General features: G+C 51.8%; 1 protein-coding gene across 1 annotated transcript in view; it reads right to left on the bottom strand.

Annotated features, from left to right (window-relative positions):
* SLC30A5 (solute carrier family 30 member 5) overlaps window positions 1-19,839 on the bottom strand; it is a 311,396-nt gene that overhangs the window by 119,202 nt on the left and 172,355 nt on the right. The window contains exon 12 of the mRNA XM_078675193.1: window positions 17,814-17,943. Within this exon, the coding sequence (XP_078531319.1) occupies window positions 17,814-17,943 (130 nt within the window). The remainder of the gene's footprint in view (window positions 1-17,813; window positions 17,944-19,839) is intronic.

Genomic DNA, 19,839 nt, shown 5'->3' with positions numbered 1-19,839 from the left:
TGTGCTTTGGCAGCAGCACTTGCAGGGGTCTAGCCAGGACCGTACCTACTTTATCCCCCTCTTCATAATAGCATTGCTTCAGCGCTAGGAGAGCCCGCTCAGCTTTATTAGTTCGAAGGGAGCGCAGTTGGCCTTGGAGGTTTGCTAGGTGTCGTTTATGCGCAAGTGAGGAGCGCTCCTGATCCTGTCTTTCTAGGGCCTTGATGTTCTTTGAGAGGTTGTTTTCCAGGAGGTGCGCTTCTCGCACCCGTGCAATTGCAAGAGACGTGATCTGGCCTCGGATCGGTGCCTTGAATGCGTCCCACACTACAGGGAAGGGAGTTTAGGCGATGTTATTAGTTGCAAAGTAAGACTCAATGGCGGTTCGCAGGCTTGCCACATCAACTGGGTCCCGAAGGATATGAGGAGGTAAGAGCCAGCGAGGGGTCCGAGAGGCACAAGCAGACGGATCTCTCAGGAGGAGTTCGAGATGAGCATGATCTGAGACAGTAATGTCGGAAATAGAGGCCGAGAGCGATTCGCTGATCAAGTTTTTGGAGTTAAAAATGTGGTCGATACTCGAGTATGAGCGGTGTACATGTGAGTAGTAAGAGTATTGGCGTATGTCAGGGGAGTGGTAGCGCCAGGAATCTAGCAGGCCAAGGTCCGATAACTGCCTCCTGAGAGCTGAAGACATAGCCCCTGTCTCATGAATTGAAGCGTCGCTGCAATCCATTGCGGCGTCCCATACCATGTTAAAATCTCCCCCTACAATTAGTGAGGGATCTGCCTGTGGGACATGCACCCACAGGATTGTCCGGAGATATGAGTCCTGCGCCTGATTTGGTGCATAGATAATACGCAGTGTAAAGGAGAGGTGTCCGATCCCTGACCCAACCTTGACAAAGCGGCCGTCTTGACTACGAAATACCTTAGATCCCCCCTGCCTGATGCCAGGTCTACAGAGTATCGCCACTCCAGCGGTTTTAGAGGGGGCAGTAGCCCCGAATTGAAGAGGATAGCGAGGGTGGGCCATACGAGGGGTATCAGCCTTTATGAGGTGGGTCTCCTGGAGGAGGATGATGTCTGGATTTTGCTTCAAAAGGTAGCGCCATATCTGGTGTCGTTTGTTAGGGGAATTAAGTCCCTTAACATTGAGGGACAGGATCTTCAAGCAAGGGGCAGTAGCCATGGTTGTGTCAGGGCCTGAAGCAATCCATTAAGCCATTGTAAGGAGCAGGGTGGTGTAGCAGGAGAGAAGGGCAGAGAGATTTCGCTCCCTTTGAGAGGGAAAGACAATTTGAGGGGTACCCCCCACCCGCCATAGAGAGGGATGAAAAAAAAGAGAGAAGGAGAGAGGGAGAAAAAAGAATAAGCGATCAAAATATATAAAACACAACATTGGCGAATAGGGCCATAGTGTCCTGTTCCAGCCCAGGGACAATCGCGGCCCAAAGGCACAGGTCATCCCGGAGAAGTCACTCTCCCAGGAGCAGGAGGGGGAATCTTCCAAGCTTAGAGCATGAGAGCAAGGAGAGCAACCCTGCGCCACCAGTCCCTGAAGTGTGGAGCTGGGAGCTCCACAGTCACAGAGCAGGGCACCGGCCATCCGGCGTTTGGACTTCCATTAAAAAATGAGCGCAAAAAGGTGGCCCCATTGGTACTGAATGTTTATGCTCCGCAGATTATCTGTTATTGGTTTAAAATATCGGCGTCTGCGCAGCGTGGTGGTTGCAAGGGCTTGGAAAACCTGCATCGTGGTACCTTTGTAAGTGAGCTCCGGGTTGGTGTGCGCAGCTTTGAGGATTGCCTCTTTCTCTGTAAAAAAGTAGACCCGGGTCAGGATGTCAGGAACCAGGTCTGTGCGGTTGGAAGGGCCCGAGGCTCTGTGTACCCCGGTCTAAGGCCGGCGGGGAGGCATCGTTATCGCCCTAGATGTCATGTAACAGCCTAGCAACAAATGTCATGATGTCTGACCCCTCTGCTCCAGCCCGAATCCCCCTAATACAGAGATTGTTACGGCGGCTCTGGTTTTCCAAATCATCTTGCTTTAGTTGTAGATAATTATGCTGCTCTTCTAGGGTGGCCAGTCGCTGCCAGAGGTGTTCTTGAACCTCCGTTCGGGCTCCCACGGTCTTTTCGAGGTCATCCACTCTCTCGCCAAGGTCAGTGACCTCTTTTCTGAGTTCCCTGACACAGGAATGGACCTCCGAACTCAAGGAGCCAATTTAAGACATGAAGTCCAGCTTGAAGTTGGCCATGAAGGACTGCGTGACTGGCGCTGAATCTTCCCTCGTCGATCACGCCATTGCACCAGGAGCAGCAAGGCCCGGCTTGTTCCAGAGCGCAGCAAGTGGGTTATCCTTCTGCGATGTCGCAAAGTCCTTCCCTGCTTTTGTGCGCATCATATCCCTCGAGGCTGAGCACTCTCCGGTCCCCTGGCAGGTTGGCAGAGTCAAGCGGGGGGACGTTGGGAGCCACCCAAGGGTACCCGATTCTCCCAGGCAGTAGGGGCGCGAGTTGTCACAGGGACTACTTTAAGTAGTGATCAGCCATCTATGAGGGTGGCCTAACAAGTTGTGGGATTGACGATGTCGTGGAGACCCTGTCGTCAGGGATGCCAGTCGCTATACAGTCACATTGTAGGGGCCGATGCCACCGAGGACCACACTGCAAACGAGTTGTAGAGATGTTGCTGGGAGTCGGGACCAATGTCACTTCACAATGCTCCAAGCAGCAAGATAGATAGCCATGTTGGGCCGACTAGACGATGAGGGGTAAAGGGACCACCCACAGCCGGCCAGCGCTGGTCTCCAGGAATGTAGAAGGTGCAAAGAGTATCGCCCCCCACGTGATGGACGTTAGCTAGAAGGCCCCTCAGGCCAGGCCCCGTCCACCTGAGCCGAGGGCCCTGGGAAGTCGGGGCATGAAAAGGACCCACCAGCAACAGAGAGATCAGCCACTGAAGGACCCTCGCCATCGGGGTCCGTCGAACTCCCAGTCACACAAAGAGCGGTCCCCAGGAGAGTCTAGAGCGCCGCTGGGGTAGACCTTGGGCAGGTTCGACGCATTGGGGGCACATGCAGCCAGCGAAGTGTAGTGCGCAGGGCCCTGTCCAAGCGGGTCAGTCCAGCAAGGCCACGGCATGCAGGGGCGCCCCTACACCTCTCCTGCACAGAGCGTCGGTGTCACTGTAGTCCAGCAAGAAGGCGGCGTGGGCTGGGCGAGGAGGAGAGCAGGTTCACACCAGCCTGCAAACCCACCAGGTCGGAGAGCCGCTACTCCCAGGCCAGGTTGCAGCGGGGACACTGACGGTCACTCCAAAGACTCGTAGTCGTCAGGCGCCCCTCAATATCTCCACTCGGTCTTGCCAGCCGGTGTTGGGGAGAGCCGCCGCCTCAGGGGCTTGTGGCAGCCGCTCTCCGCACCACGTCTGGTCTGGGGGGAAGGGAAGGCCCAGGATGGCGGCCACCGCAGTCGAGGACAACGGGATGTCCTGTAGTTCAGCTGCACCCCAAGCATTAGTGAGCCACAGAGTAGGAGACCTGTCAGCGGGACCGAGGAGGCCAAGCGGCAACGCACAGCACTGGAGGAGCCCCAGGGCCACAATAGACAAAATGGTGGCCGCCGGGTCCGGCCGTTAAGGGGAGGAGGTCCGCGCACCTTCACCGGGCCGACCCGGGCCGCTGTCAGCTCTCACAGGGGTGCCCCAGCTGCTCCGCTGTCCTTACGACTCAGGCGGCAGCGCACAGCACTGGAGGAGGCCTGGGACCAAAGTAGTCAAAATGGTGATGGCAGCCGCCGGGTCCGGCCGTTGAAGGCAGGCGGTCTGTGCCCCCGCACCAGGCCGACCCGGGCCACTGTTCGCTCTCCTGAAGATGACCCAACCGCTCCGCTGTCCGTGCGCCCCGAATTGCCGCGCCGATGGAGTCCCAGCTCCGCGTTGTAGGCAGCTAAATGTGGCGGCTTAAGGGAGCTCACACAGTGCAGGTCTCACGCCATTCGCGGCGAGACCACGCCCGAGATACGTTTTAAAGAGCTACTTCAATGGGAAGTACAATGAGTGCTGCAAGCAGTTACTTCAAATGTCACGGGTAAATGCAGTGTCACTTCATTAGGGACGTACAAGTAAATTAAATATGCAACCAGGATGCAATTTTACCATGTTTAAGCACTTTGGCACTTGTTAGCAGTGGTAAATTAAACAGTTCTATTGCCAACAAAAAAGAATTCAGGAAACCAGAGGGGTGAAGGGAAAAAAAGTGCTGTTGAAGACCACACCAAGGATGTCAGTTATAATACACCCCTTGCCACTGGGGTTATAATTCCAGTCTAATGCAGGTCGAAGCTGGGGGGCTAGTATATAAGCACCGACATTGGGAAAACCTAATCCTCCATGATGTAGTACGAAGCATCGAGCCTTGGAGACTCTGGGTTTGTGATTCCTCCAGACAAAGGAAAACACCTTCATTTGGATATGGGACAGGATGTGACAAAATCGCAGTGGCAGTGTGTGTCACATACAAAAGGCAGGGAACAAAATTAATTTTGTATACAGTTTATTCTGCCAATCCAAGATATCTTCAATCTGCACCCAACAGTACAAATCTTTAAACAGGGTTTGGAGGAGAGGAGTCTGATCTGGCTGTCATGTCTTACTAGGTAAGTGGATCCCCAGGTAACAAACAAGCCAAGGTGAACAAGTAAAGTCATTGGCCGTTAAAGCATTCCTAGACTCCTGCTGACTACCCACAACACCATCCCAAAATAATTCCTATAATTGACTTTAAAGCCAGAGACATTCTCGAAAAAGCACAATTCATCCTTTAATTCAGTGATAGATGCTTCTGGCACAGTGAGAAAATTGAAAAAATTGTTTGTATATAGAGCTATTTTAAATTCCTGGGCAGGACCCTGTATCCCTTTGATAGGAGAGTCTGCTTGTATTCTATAAATGAGAGGAAAAAGTACCTAATGACCTAGTCCCCCTGATAATGGGAATGTATGATGAGAGTTCCCCATTGATCTTGAAGTTGGTGGATTTTGTTTATAATTGGCCAAGATGAAGGACTTCATTTATGGTCCTAGGGGCGTTTAATCCAGAATTTAAGCTTTGGATTGCCAGTGTGCCAGTCTAAAGGCTTTCTCTGTGACTAGCAGGCCAAGGACCAATAGTTGCTTTAGCCTTTTGCCCACCTTTTTGAGAACCATAGCGAAGCGGGAACTGTCCATAGCATGGTGTTTTTTTTAATAATAAAGCCAGAATGTTATGGAAAAATCAGGCCAGGCCAGACTGTATGCAGACTCAAAACAACACTGAGGTAAACATCTTCACATCATTATTATGAAGGGCAACAGGTCTGTAGCAGAAACACAGAACAGGATCCTTCACCGGCTTAGCAAGCAGGGTAAGATCCGACTCTCAAACGGTATTTGTTACCTGCCCTGTTTGAGAGGTTGAAGACTCTTGCCAGCATATCAGCCACAAAGTTGCCATACATCTAATAGAAGGACACGAAAAAGCCATCCGGCCTGGGGGTCATTCATCTTGGCAACTGTTTGGTTGCTGTCCAGACCTCCTTGCAAGAGATCTGCTCCTTGAGTGATGAGCAATCTATTGGAGCTCTTTTACCAAGGAAAGAGTCTAGATGGGACATTTGTATATTCTGGCCCAACATTTGTTGAAAGATACAAATGTATACAGTATTTCTTTTGGGGGGGGGTTCAGTATATCTCTCTTACCTACTATCCTCGATGTCCCTCAAGTGGTTTCTCGTACGTCGCTGCTTTAGCTTTTAGGGTAAGAGCCTATCTGCATTTTCTCCCCTCTTATAGTATGATTGCCTAACGTAAAGCAGTGTCTAACCGCATCTTGCATTAGCAAGTGCTCCAGCTCTTCTCACACCCTACAACGTTCCCTATAAATTCTATGTGAGCTTTCTGTCTTGTATGAAGACTCCATATACTTTACTTCATTTTTTATCTTTGGTCTCTTTTGTTTGCCCAGTCTCTTGAATGTTGCTTCATGGAAGGTTAACTTGCCCCTAATTACAGCTTTTGCAGCATCCCACAGCACATACAGGCTCACCATATTGTTATCGGTTTCTTTGAAATAGTGATTAGCAGAGTCCTGTCTCCTGACTCATAAAACAGGGAATCCTAGGGCCACATCATTAATTATCGAAGGCCTGGTGCTACCAGGGTTATTAGGTACAGAGTCAGGCAGATTGTTACGTGGTCAGAGAGGACCTTCACACCAATCTCCGTGGAAGGAATCTGTTAGCAGAGGCCCTTACAGCAAGAGAAAGCTAAATTATGTATATGAAATATATACATCAATAAAAATTGTCTGCATGATGGTGGTGCCTCCATCCGTCAAGTTGAGGTAGGTTATACCTTGTATTAATTCTGGTGGGGAAGTTGAATTAGTGTAACATGAGTATGATTAGTCTACCATGGGTTCGAGGATTGCTTTGAAATCACGTCCTAGGAGGAGTTTCCAATGCAAAAAGTTGGCCACCTTAAGGAAGAAGTATGCGTACAATTTGTTTTTCCCATCATTCAAGCATAGAGGGAGACCAAAGTGAAACCTAGACCCCCCCATCACTCCAGTTATTCTGCAGATCAGGAGTTCAGGTTGAAATTCAAACTATGCCTCAATAGTTTGGCAATAAGAAGCATACAATTGAGGGGAAATATAGGAAGGTAATTTTGAGGTGTTTTTGGATAGTAGATGTGTCTCCTGTAAGAGCCCTACATCCACCTCCTTGTTTTTGAACCACTGTAGAAAAGCTCTCCTTTTATCTGTGGAATTGACCCTGATGGCATTTAGCATGACTACTGAGATGGTAGTCATCAAAGGTGGTGTAGGAGGCCAAACGATGTAATACCCAATCCTAAGTCCCTCTTCTGTTGTGTAAGCACCACCTTCTGCCCTCAATCACTATAAAGTGGTACACCCCTATATAAGAGAACATTCCACAACCGTACTCATTGTGTCTGCAGCTTTGGAAGTGGAGTAGATCTTTGATGGATACTAATTTTGTTGCTTTGGTTTTGGATGAAGTCATGCTCATTAGCTGGAGGACTCACTTTGGTGCAAGGACCTAAGCAACCGTTAAAGGTGAGGGGGGTCAACTTCCGATGAAATATTCTCTGTGGCAGAGAGGGTTGCTCCCTGGGAAAGCCTCTGAGTTCTAGGAAGAAGTCAGAGTGCCGGAAGCCCCTAATGCAGGATACAGTATGTCATAGGTTGTGGGCCTAAATGCTCTAACGCTACATGGTTAGGTACTACCGGGTACGGTCATGTGAGGACACTATGGGGGGGTGCTGTCTATGAAGCCTCCTAGAGGCCCCCGTAGCCACAGGCCTCTAGGACTCTGGATAGAAAAGAGGTGAACCTGCCCACTGTTTCCCAGAAGCCCAAGATAGCCCATTGTAGAAAAGCTGCACTCGGCCAATATCTATGCCCACAGAATCAGCGGCAGTCTGCCTCCCCTTGAAATCCGCTACTGCAGTTAGTGGAGCCTCCCACCCCACACAGCTACCTCACTTGCCAATAAGGCAGTGCCAGAAATTATGCATTGAGTTTTGAGGCGGCAGCAGGGATGGCGACACCCATCACAAGAACTCAAGCCAAACTCCTATCATGCTGAAGCGCTATTTGATGGAGGCCGCCAAGAGAACATTATGCAGCCTGTTACCCTCATTGTTGCTTCTCACCTTGCTCTGACTGGACTCTGCTTCGCCCACCAACCTGCTCTTGGCTGCCGGGCATGATTATCATCACAGCAGACTGAAGCAGAGGACGTGGCAGTCATCTTAAAAGACAGGCCGCGTTTCCTTCGTAATCAAAAATAGGCTGCAGTGTTGCCAAAATGACAGTCTGGCGTTTTTACTGGGCATGCCAGCATCCCTGTCTTGAAAACGTCAATTGCCCCGCTGACTACACTCCCCGTTAAGCTCCAAAGGGAGCTCAGTATGCAGAGCTCAGATGGGACGCATCTTTGAAGGTCCTGATCCTGGCCATGCCTCCCTCCACTTCACCTTCCAGAGGAAGAGTTTAAAGTCCCTAAAGTCTAGGATCATACGCAGACCACAGTCTTTCTTGGGAACAAGAAAATGACAGAAGCAACATCCTGGTTCCATTTCCTCAGGACACCTATTTCCCCCATTGACTCTGCATGGGTTTGGAGACACAAACTGGACCTGCTTTCTTCGTGTTGTAGGGGTGGAACAGGAGGAGGAGACATGCTGGAGGGATCCATGACCCTTACTTCTAATTCTGCTCTTATAGTGCTTGACTGTCAGATTTTGGCTCTGCTGGTTCTGGGCTGAAAGGGCGGATGTTGGCAAAAGGAATATCCCCTGAAGAATCTACTAAAGTGCCATAGCTGCCAGCAGTCCCTAGTAGTCTGAGTTTGTTGGAGACAAGGCATGGGGTGCACCCCAAAGCTCGGACTAGGAAGGCTTTGAGGCGGATGCTGCGGGAGCAGAGGTGGACTGACCCGTTCGTTGGCCCCCTGTGCTGCCACGGCGGCCTCCACCCCCACGCTGATTTTGGTTCTGCGCAGGCTTTTGGCTGAACGAACGTACCGGGGTGCCCCTTCTGTGGCCACGAAAAGAACGGACGGTAGACGTGGCCTGGCGTGTGGTGGAGAGACCGAAGGACTTGGCCGCAGCCCGAGGGTCCTTGAAACGCTCCAGCGCACTGTCTGCCTTATCGCCAAACAGGCGAGTACCATTGAAAGGCATTTCCATGAGGGAACTGTGGACATCCCCTGAAAACCCAGTGGACCGCAGCCAGGACACGACGACACAGAGCCACTGTTGTGGAGATCGCTCTCCCTAAAGAGTCTGCGGTGTCTAGCCCACACTGAATGGTTTACTTAGCTGCATCCTTCCCCTCGGCAACAGCTTGGGAAAGGACAGCCCGAACCTCTTCCGGGCACTGGGGCAGTGTCTGCGCCACTGTGTCCCACACCACGTGAGAGTATCGGCCCAAAAGGCATGCGGTGTTGCCCGATCGCAGCCCCAGGCTGGCAGAGGAAAATAACCTTTTGCCAAATTGCTCCAGCTTTTTCGATTCCTTATCCGGCGGGCGGTAGGAAACGCACTTAGGGAGGTGGAGGCCTGAATGACCAGGCTCTCCGGACTCGGATATTTAGTTAAAAAGGCAGGGTCACCCGGTGCCGGGCGATGGCGCCGGGCCACGTTCTTATCCACAGAAACCCCTGTGGCTAGCCTAGACCAGGTGCCCATCAAAACGTGCGTCAAGGCCTCATTAAACAGAAGCAGAGGTTCTATAGACATTGCCGCCGGCTGAAGCACTTCAGTAAGGAGGTTTGTCTTATGAGTGACAGTAGGCAGATCGAGGTCAAGGGCCTCAGCCGCTCTACGGAGCACCACAGAATAAGTGGCCCCTTCTTCCATGACAGTGGGAGGAGACATAAAGTACGAGTTACTTATCTTCGGTAACTATGTATCTGGTAGAGACGATTCTAGCCGCAGATTCCTTAACGTAGAATTATCCCCAAGCGTGAGACTGGATCCGGAAAACTTTTCTTTTCTCCAGCATCTCTGCACACCGGAAGTGGTACCGCGTGACTCCACCCTGACATCGTCCGCAGGCGTGACATCTGCGAGGTCACATAATCCCCACCTCAGTTTTCTTCGGAGAACTTTTCCGCGCCACAACGCGGAGCCATCACAACAAAAACTGTGAGAATATGGGAACCGTGTTCAAAACAGCAGAGAAACGAAACAAATTGAGGAGAAGAGCCCATTCGGGAAAGTGCCAGACACTGTGGCAGCGAAAGTCACAGAAGGAAAAGCAGAGCGCAGCGACTGCAAAGAAACCTTGCAAACAATACAACATTCTCCCTGGAGACAGAGAAACAACATATGAAAAGCAGTGCAGCAGACGAAAGGAGTCTGCAACCACAGTCCATTAGTAGTGAAGGACAACAGAGTAACGACAATTTACCCCAAGACAACGCCACCAAGGAGAGTCGCGTCATCTGAAAAGAGCCAAGGCTGAGGCCCAGCCAAGAGTATCCAATTCAGAGGACTGCACATGAGTCAGAAATTCTACAAACAAGGACAGAGGAAACAATTATAAGAAGGCCCCACACTTGAAACACCAGAGAGTAGGGACGCAGACGTATCCATAAACCTACCGGCGAGTGCCAGAAGGAGGAATGGATGCAAACCCACCAAACAAGCACCCGTTAGGGAGGAGTGAAAGAGGCACTGGCCGAAGACAAAGCACCCAGAGGTAGGGGAGTGCCGAAGAGCAAGCTAAAGGCCCTCGCAGAACGGGGAGGAAGGGTGGGTCGTGAAGGAATCTGTGGCTAGAATCGTCTCTACCAGATACATTGTTACCGAAGGTAAGACACTCGGTCATCTGATAGAGACTACTAGCCGCAGATTCCTTAACATAGAATAGATACCCTAACTGTACCCATGGGGAAGGAGGGTCTGCGAGAGGACCCCACCAGCCTGGGCACAACAGAGGGTCCCAAAAGGGGACGAGTCCGGCGGACAAGGCGAGGAGACCTGTCCCCCCAGGCAAGGGGAACCCCTACCGTCAGTACACCACCAATCCCAGAAAGGAAGAAGAAGAAGCCCTTTCACACTCCGCAGGAGAGACAGGGGCAAGACAAGAGCGGGCCTAAGCACCATGCGCCTACCTCAGGCAACAAAAACCCCCAGCCAGGGCCAGGAAGAGAAGAACAACCCAGAGACTCCAAGGAGACGAGGGAAATGAAAACACGACCCCCCTCAGCAGGAACCCACCCATGAAGCGGGTAGCTGATCCTACCGAGCTAAAAGGCAATAGGTCAGACAGAACAGCGCCTACAGCAGTAATGTAGGCAGAAACAGAAGAGCAGCCCGGGAACACCCAAGAAGACCGGCAGGGTACGCCTAAAGAAGGGATGGAACAAAATCCATTTCAGCCCCCAAGACAAAGAGCCAGAAGGCGAAGAAACACCGGACACACCACAGAAAGGGGTCCACACACATGACACAAAGGGACGTGGAACCAGAGCCATGACGCCAGGCCGCAGACAGCAGGGCAGACCAGGCCAACAGCACAACGACCCCCGATTAGGAGACCCGGGGGCACCACCAAAGGCACTCCAACCATCCAGAAGGAAATTGCACCTGCAATGTACTTAAACGCCAGGAAGAGCAGAGGCCCGAAGCGACCACAACTTCCAAGCACAGAACCAGCTATATAATCGCTACCACCACCCCACCTAGGGTATGTTGGGCCCAACACAAGGGAACCCTCTTAGGAAGAAACTTCTGCAGCACAGGACAACTGAAAGAACCATAGCAAAAACCCCAAAGAGGGCTTACAAGCCGTAAAAAGAAAAAAAGGACAGGAGGCCTTATCTCAGGGCCACCTGATACAGCCAATTCAAGCAAAAAACACAGAAAAAAGGGCCAGCCAGCAGCCAACAGAGCCACAGTCCCACTAAAGAGGACTCTCAGGCACATGAATCACACAGATCACCCAAGGGGGGCGGCTCGCCCCAACGAAATATCAGTTCACAAAAACCTTATCAACCCACTGTTCACTGAGGGGGAGGAGGAGGAGGTGGAGGAGGTGAAGGCCGAAGCCCTGCCAAAAATCTCCGGATAGCCCAGTCTGCCGGGGCGTGGCACAAGAGAGTTCCATTGAATGGAAGATCCACCAGCCGCTCCCGAACATTTTCCAGGAACACACTGTCCCGAAGCCAAGCATGGTGGCGAAGGGCAACCGAGGAGGCCATGGCACGACCAAGCAGGGCAGAGCGCAGAATAAACGCCACCAGCTCGCGGCCATCCAACGCATGGTGACGCAAGTCCACACCAGCACCCTCCTGGGTAGCTGCAGATCCAAGGGACTCCGCCGAGTTCCACAAACAGGAGGTGGCCCTAACCAGCACACATAAGATGTTAAGGGCCCTCAAGGCCACACTGGTCTAGGCGAACATATTTCGCCCCCAGGAGTCCAGTCAGCGGGCCTCCCGTGATGGTGGAGACAACAGGGACAGCAGTGATGAAAAAGCATTTCACAAAAGGGACCCACTGGCAGAGGGGTGGAGAGACTGGCACACCGGGTCACGGGGCCCTGGAAGGTGCCGGTGCAGAAGGTGTTGAGGCACCGGATTCCCCGTGGCGGGGCGCCCACAAACCCCCATCAGAGAAGAACGGAGCGCATCTGCAAAAGAAAGCAGCAGCTCCCTCCCACCAGAGCCCTGGTGAAGGACCTCCAAAAGATGATCCGCAGGGAAATGGGCAGCCAGATAACCAATGCGCAAAATCCCGACAGCCGTGGAAACAGCGCCAGCGAAGGCCGCACCCGCCTCCGTAGGGCCCTGCGGCGGGAAAAGCAGCTCCTACTTTGGCGACGGCTGCAAGCTAATGCCGCCACCCCCTAAGCCAATCGGGGTGGGGAAGGGCCAGCCCCGGAAGGGAGAAAGAGGTGCCGAGGAGTGGGGGACCTGAGGTTCCTCTGGCTAAAACCGCGGCCGCAGTGATGGACAGGAGCCAGCCTTCGATGACCTGGGGGAAAAAGCCACGAAGCGGCGGCCCGTCTCCAGTGAGGACGACACCAGCAGCCACCCAGCCTCCGGGAAAGAGGGGACGTCCGAAGACGCGTACGCAACCTGATGCCTGCTTGGCGCCATCGTATCCGCAACCTGGAGCAGGACGTCGTAGTCGTCCCGCGCCACCGGAGACGCCGGACAGGCCTCCGCCACATCACATAGCGCTGGGGACCGGGGCGGGTCCGGAGCCAAGGTGGCTACGAGACGGCACCGGAACGGCGCAAGCTCAACCTTCAACGAGGCAGCCGCCTGCGTGGAGGGACGAGAGGCACCCGGGGGATGGGAGGGAGCCCTTTGCCAACCTCGATCCATGAGGGGAGGAGAGGGGTCCGCCGAACCCCATAGCGGTGCCGAGGCCGACTCGACCTCCGTCAAGGCAGCCACCTGCACAGAGGGACGAGAGGGACCCGGGGAGGGGCAAAGAGACCCCCGCCGGCCTCGACCCACAAGGGTATGAGAGGGGGCCGATGACTCCTGTGGCGCCGCCAAGGCCGACTCGACTTCCAATGAGGCGGCCGCCTGCATGGAGGTACGAGAGGGGCCCGGGGAGGGACGAGGGGTCCCCCGCCGGCCTCGACCCATGAGGCTGCACTGGTCGAGGCAAACGTATTTCGCCCCCAGGAGTCCAGTCAGCGGGCCTCCCGTGATAGTGGAGACAACAGCGCCGGCAGGGAGGGAAAAGCATTCCGCAAAAGGGACCCACTGGCAGAGGGGTGGAGAGACAGACACACTGGGTCACGGGGCCCTGGAAGGTGCCGGTGCAGAAGGTGTTGAGGCACCGGATCCCCCGTGGCGGGGCGCCCCCAAGCACCCATCAGAGAAGAACGGGGCGAACCTGCAAAAGAAAGCAGCAGCTCCCTCCCACCAGAGCCCTGGTGAAGGATCTCCAAAAGATGATCCGCAGGGAAATGGGCAGCCAGATGCGCAAAATCCCCACAGCCGAGGAAACAGCGCGAGCGAAGGAAGCACCCGCCTCCGTAGGGCCCTGCGGCGGGGAAAGCAGCTCCTCCGTTGGCGACGGCTGCAAGCTAATGCGGCCCTCCCCTTAGCCAATCGGGTTGGAGAAGGACCAGCCCCGGAAGGGAGAAAGAGGCGCAGAGGAGTGGGGGACCTGAGGTTCCTCTGGCTAAAACCGCGGCCGCAGTGATGGAGAGGAGCCGGCCTTCGATGCCGACGGGGAAAAAGCCACAACGTGGCGGCCCGTCTCCAGCGAGGACGACACCAGCAGGCGCCCAGCCTCCGGGGAAGAGGGGATGTCCGAAGAAGAGTACGAGACCTAACGCCTGCCCGGCGCTGTCGAATCCACAACCTGGATCAGGACGTCGTCGTCCCGCGCCACCCGAGACGCCGGACAGGCCTCCGCCACATCACATAGCGCCGGGGCCGGAGCTAAGGTGGCTACGAGACGGCACCGGAACGACCCGAGCTCAACCTCCAACGAGGCAGCCGCCTGAGTGGAAGGACGAGGGGGACCCGGGTGATGGGAGGGAGCCCCTCGACAACCTCTATCCATGAGGGGACGAGAGGGGTCCGCCGACCCCCATGGCGACCTCCGGCAAGGCAGCCGCCGGCACAGAGGGACGAGAGTGACCCGGGGAGGGGCAAAGAGATCCCCACCAGCCTCGACCCACAAGGGTATGAGAGGGGGCCGCTGACCCCTGTGGCGACGCAAAGGCCGACTCGACCTCCAATGAGGTGGCTGCTGCATGGAGGTACGAGAGGGGCCTGGGGAGGGACGAGGGGCCCCCCGCCAGCCTCGACCCATGATGGGACGAGGGGGTCTGTCGACCCCTGTGACGCCGCCAGGGCCAGCAGCTGCCAGAGCTGCGTCACCTCGGCCTCAGACAGGACAACCCTGTCAAAGGACCGAGAGGGGCTCGGGGATGCGACCCGAGCCCAGGCGACCTCTCGCGACACCACAGGGACTCCCGCAGGAGTTTGCGGCGGAGCTAGGTCACCATGGTCCGAAGGAGGGACCACCGAAGGGCCGCACCCCAACAGCACCACATCCTCCAAGTCCGGATCCGAACCAGTCGGGGCCGGAGGCGCTGCCGTGGAAGGCCCGGCACCGCGCGAGGGATAAGTGGATGCCCCAGGTGGGGGAAGGAGGAGGAGCCAGCAAGGCCTGCAGAGCCGCCGTATATGCCTCCATCTGGGCTCTCGACGCCCCTTCACCGGGGAATGGTGGATAGGGGGACGATACGCGGTGCCGCATCACCCCCGGAGAGCCCACGCCCCCAACAGGCCAGAAATCAGCCCTCGGGGACAAACTGCGACACTTACCGACAGGCGAGCGACGCTCTTGCGGCACAGGGGAGGGATGAGGGCTACGCGAGGACGGTCGCTTCGAAACCCTTTCGCAGAAGCTAATCGAAGGGACGAAGCCGATCTGGACATGCGAGCCGAGAGAAGTTTTATCCGACGCTCCCGCCGCGACTTCGGCTTCAATCGTTGGCACGCCTCGCAGTCCATGGAGCTGCGATCTTCCCCAAACACCACATGCAAATGAGGTGAGGGTCAGTCGCCGACATCAGACGTCCACAAGACTAACACGCTTTAAAGCCCAAAGGTATCTGCACACTGTTCCCACAAGTCTCGCAATAGCAAAGGGAAAGGCCTAAAACAGGCCCAGAGCATAGACCAGATCCGCGTTGCACGCGGAAAAGAAAAAAACTGAGGTTGGCGCGCCGGGGTGGGGCTTATGTGACCTCGCTGACGTCACGCCCGCGGACGACGGGAAAAGAAAAGTTTTTTGGATCCAGTCTCACGCCTGGGGATAATTCTACGTTAAGAAATCTGCGGCTAGTAGTCTCTATCAGATACCCGGCTCAGAGGAGAGGTCAAGGCCACCTGCATCCTCCGATTCTTTCGCCCACTCATGTTCGGACTCGCACTGCCGTGCAAGAGGGTCCTCCGACCCCTCCCATTCATCCCCCTCCTCCACGGCTCGAGGCACAGGCGGCAGCGGCTGGGGTGGCACAGGGGTAAACAAATGCACCAGCGGCATCAGGAACGGCGCCGATACAGCTCTATGTCCCAATTTGGTTCCCAAGCCGGGGCAAAATTGCTCGGAAATTCGGGCAAGGGCGGAGGTGGGACGAACGGGGTCCATGCCGGCGCCGGGAAAGGAGCCGCATCCGAAGACCGACGGAGGGATGTCGGAGAGCGAACACGCGTCTTCGACTTTTTCTTGTGACGTCTCTTACCCGATTCCGAGGGCGAAGACTTCGACCCGAGGAGCGATGATGATCCCTTGAGCGACCCCTGGACCTCAAACGGCGCGGAGATGACTGCCTGGCCTCTAGCAGCTTTCAGGACCACTCCTGCAAAGCCTTCGGAGCCATGACCAGACAGTCTGGACATGTCTGAGAGTCATGGTCGCTCTCCAGACAGTAGAGAAAAAACTCCATGGGGGTCGGCCACCGACATCGTACAGCGACAGGCCTCACAGGACTTAAACCCAGGCATCCCTACTCAGAACCAGGAGTCATAGACTCAAAAGGAGAAGAGACAAAAGTCTCAAAAAGTTAGTAAAAAAGTGACCAGGGTACGTGCTCTAACCGGATCTGTGCTTGCTGGCGCGGAAAAAGAAAGAACTGACGTCAGTGCGCATGGGTGGTGCCTAAGTAGTCTCCGTGACGTCATCTCAGCGACGGACGCGGAGCCGCACGACGCCATCTACCAACACGCAGGGGTACTGCTGCCGAAAAAACTTTCTGGATCCTGTCTGATGCCTGGGGATATTCTATAGTAAGGAATCTATCACTAACATGTCTCTTTCAGATATTTACACACAATTTGTGACTAAATGATCTGAACAGAACAACATTCTGCGAGGCTTCATACTCTCAGATGACTTTAGAGTCCCATCAGAACACTAACTCTCACTCACTTCAAATATGACTATTACTAGAAACCCTACACTGATACTACATTGTGTTTTGAAGGCTCGTGTGATGTCATGTTAAGTGCATCCTTGCACTGGACTCCCATCATTGGAATGGTCTGAAAGTACTTTCGGATAGGAATATGCTTTACAGTTTTGTGATTCTTGAAACAACAGTGAAGTTCCTTCATAATCACCCAGATAACATAAATAACATTACACCTCTCAAAAACAGCACTGAAGCACTACATGTTGATACTATATTAACAATGGAAGATGTGAACTATTTCAGTACAGTTATCTCAAAACAATTAATGTTGCCGGAGCTAACAGCCTCCAATGGGATTTTCAAGCAATAAGTGAGTCAGGGCTTTTGCGTTTATTTTACATACGATATGAAAATGGCAGAGGCTACTACAATCCACCCACTTGTCCAGGAGTATAAAGTGAACAAAGAGAATGTTGACACTTAGACCAGTAGGTCTTAATATAACGTCTAGATGTTGTTAATTTTTGGCACTAGTGATTTCTCTGGTGTCTGTACTTCAAAGTCTATTTTTTCTGGGTTGACAAGAAGATTTTAATCTGATGATTTAACATTTTTTGATAGACTATATGACTTGCATGTTGTCTGGCTGACTCTCCCTGAAAATAATTGGATGAATCAAGAAATACTTTACCCAATGTTTAGGGTCCAGGGGAGAACAGAAGGTTTTCATTGGATGGCCTAGTATTTCCAGACAGAATATAGGACTGAACATGCTATTGTCTTGCAACTTCAAAAGGAAAATAAGCAGCTACATGTAAAGCTGTGCTTAAATTTGACAAGAACATCTGTAATGCATAGTGCCAATCACAATCAAGTAAAATAATATCCAACTGGATTCAGATTGGCATGTTCAGGTCATTGAAGCACTTCATGCAGAAACTGTCACAGAACATAGGAACAATATCGTGCTAGAATGATTTAGAACAGAACTGTGAATTCTTATATATAAAGATTGAATTTGACCTCCAAAAAATGATGTAGAGTTGAAAGTACTGGTTCTATGAGGTCGCTGGTCATTCAAAGAGCTGCTCCTCCCCATGGAATAAATCTAAAATGTTCAATTAAACAAGCAGCCTGCTAACCACCTTAAGAAATCCACAAACACCGACTTTAAAGTAGAAAAAGTAGTAAAACTGCAACATTCTCCTCTTTTGCAGAGACTTGACCCTTGAAGAAATCATCTAACATATTTTAATTACAAAGTAGTAGTATAATGTGTAAGCAACATATTGTACTGTATTAGTTACAAAGCATTAATCAAAGAAACATAGTTAAAAAAGAGAAGGTAAGCAGAGCTTACTGTTAACATAGCAGTATCTATTTCCGGAGGGTCAAGTATTCTGGCCACAGCCTCCATGAATACGAAGAAAGCTATCACCACTAGAAAAAGACCGTTGATAAATCCAGAGAGAATTTCCACACGACCATATCTAAAAACACAAATAAAGCATTAAAGTGCACGAGTAACTAACAAAACAAATGCATTTTACATTTAGAGCATTGAGGAAAAATGTGCCTGCAAGTTACATAAGTAGACCCATTATCCATCCAGAAACACCACTGCACTTGCATAAGCACACTTCTAGTCCAGCATTCAAATAGACATACCATTCACACAATGGAAACAGAGTTAATGGAGTCATGCATAAGCAACATACAGTACAGTACTTCTAAAAATATTAATAGCGACACTTCAACGTCATTACTTTTACAAGTGGCACACTTATGAAGAATCGTCAGTAATACTTTACCCCTTCAGGCAAGAAGCTAAAAGTCTGAGTCAAAACATCTGAGCACCCAACATGTTTAGCAGGGACAGGGACCCAGCAAACATCTAAGCACTGGGTGTTTGGGTGTAACTACGAGAGGATCCATGTCAACTAACAAAACGCTATTTTTTTCACAACTTGCTAACAAGAAACTTTAGAGAGTGCTTTAACATGTTTGCATGTGCAATCAGATTTAAGATTTGTATGTGGATAAGGACAAGTTATTTATGAATGCAGGTCTCAAAGTCTCATTTATTTTTTGTGCTTACACGCAACTGTAAGATTTAATGATGCAAAAATTTAACTTGGACCTATGCCACTTAGATATCCAAAAAGTACACATTGCACCAACAAGCAAAATCCCAACCTTATTTGACGAGGTCTTAAATAATGCCAGGTACTATTCTTGCAAAAACCTTCATGTTTAAGGGTAATTCAGATTACATTATTACTTTCTATATTATCTGAAGAGCAGAAAAAAAGCACGATGTGGCTCACTTCTTGCAAGCGTGCCAAATGAAGTACTGTGTGCACTGCCATGCCTGGAGCTCTGTAGCCGCCAGCAACCCTACTGAGTGAGATTTATTTTGCAACAAAGACATCTTTGAACCACAAAGGAATTACAATTACACCAGGACCTACTCTGCATTCTCTTAATCCACTGGACACCCTCCAGTTCCATTTTGCACCCCAAATCCGTCAACATCATTCACTCCCTAGGAAACACTAGAAGAACAATTGTCCTGCAGCCCAAGGCCCACAAATTACCAAAAATATCCCAGACTCTTCTGCCAGGAACCAGTCACAGCCCCAAGCTTCCTTGCCTACCGCTAAAACTGCCAACTCCCATCTACCATCAATTTTGCACTTCACTGCCTCTATGTGACTTCCATTACCATAGTCCCATACTGAAACAAGCATTGGCAACGTCAATAGGTCTCACCTTCGGGATATACTGACTTTACCACTCGTTTTTAGTGATGCTGTACACCAAGGGTACTTGCAAACATTTTCCCAGGGGCAAAAACAATATGGTCTGTAGTGTGGCTGAGGGCTGCATTAATGCTAGCAGTGTCAGGGGAGAGGTAAATGTAAGGTCATTGCAGGTGAAGTGAAGCATGTACATGGTGTAGACAATGATCCGTGGAGTGATTTTGAGGGTTTCATTCCATACTGCCCTCTAAAGTGTGCTTATAGTCTCTAGAAGAGACACAGATTTGACAATATAGTGTTATTCTGTATCTTAGCCGCTATACATCTACTGCACCCCCCTGGGGTATGCCTTTTCTGCTAGCCATCGCCACCCTTGGCAAGTCAGGTATGCAAAGGAAGTAACTTGATTACTGAAGTGGAATGAAATATAATTGTCTCACAATCTCCTTATTGCTTTACTATCTTATCTGTAAACATTAGGAGTACAAAGACACAGGCGCAGTCAAGTTAGCAAGTGCTATAAAAACTGACAAAGACCCTGCATTGTTGAGACCTGAACTGCGGGTGTTGCTAGTAAAAAAAATCTAATTGGGTGGTTCTTCTAATTGTTATTCAAAATGTTTC

This window comes from Lissotriton helveticus, chromosome 2_1 (assembly GCF_964261635.1).
Source record: "Lissotriton helveticus chromosome 2_1, aLisHel1.1, whole genome shotgun sequence".
NCBI classification, from domain to species: domain Eukaryota; kingdom Metazoa; phylum Chordata; class Amphibia; order Caudata; family Salamandridae; genus Lissotriton; species Lissotriton helveticus.
This window is presented reverse-complemented; position numbering and strand designations above follow the sequence as displayed.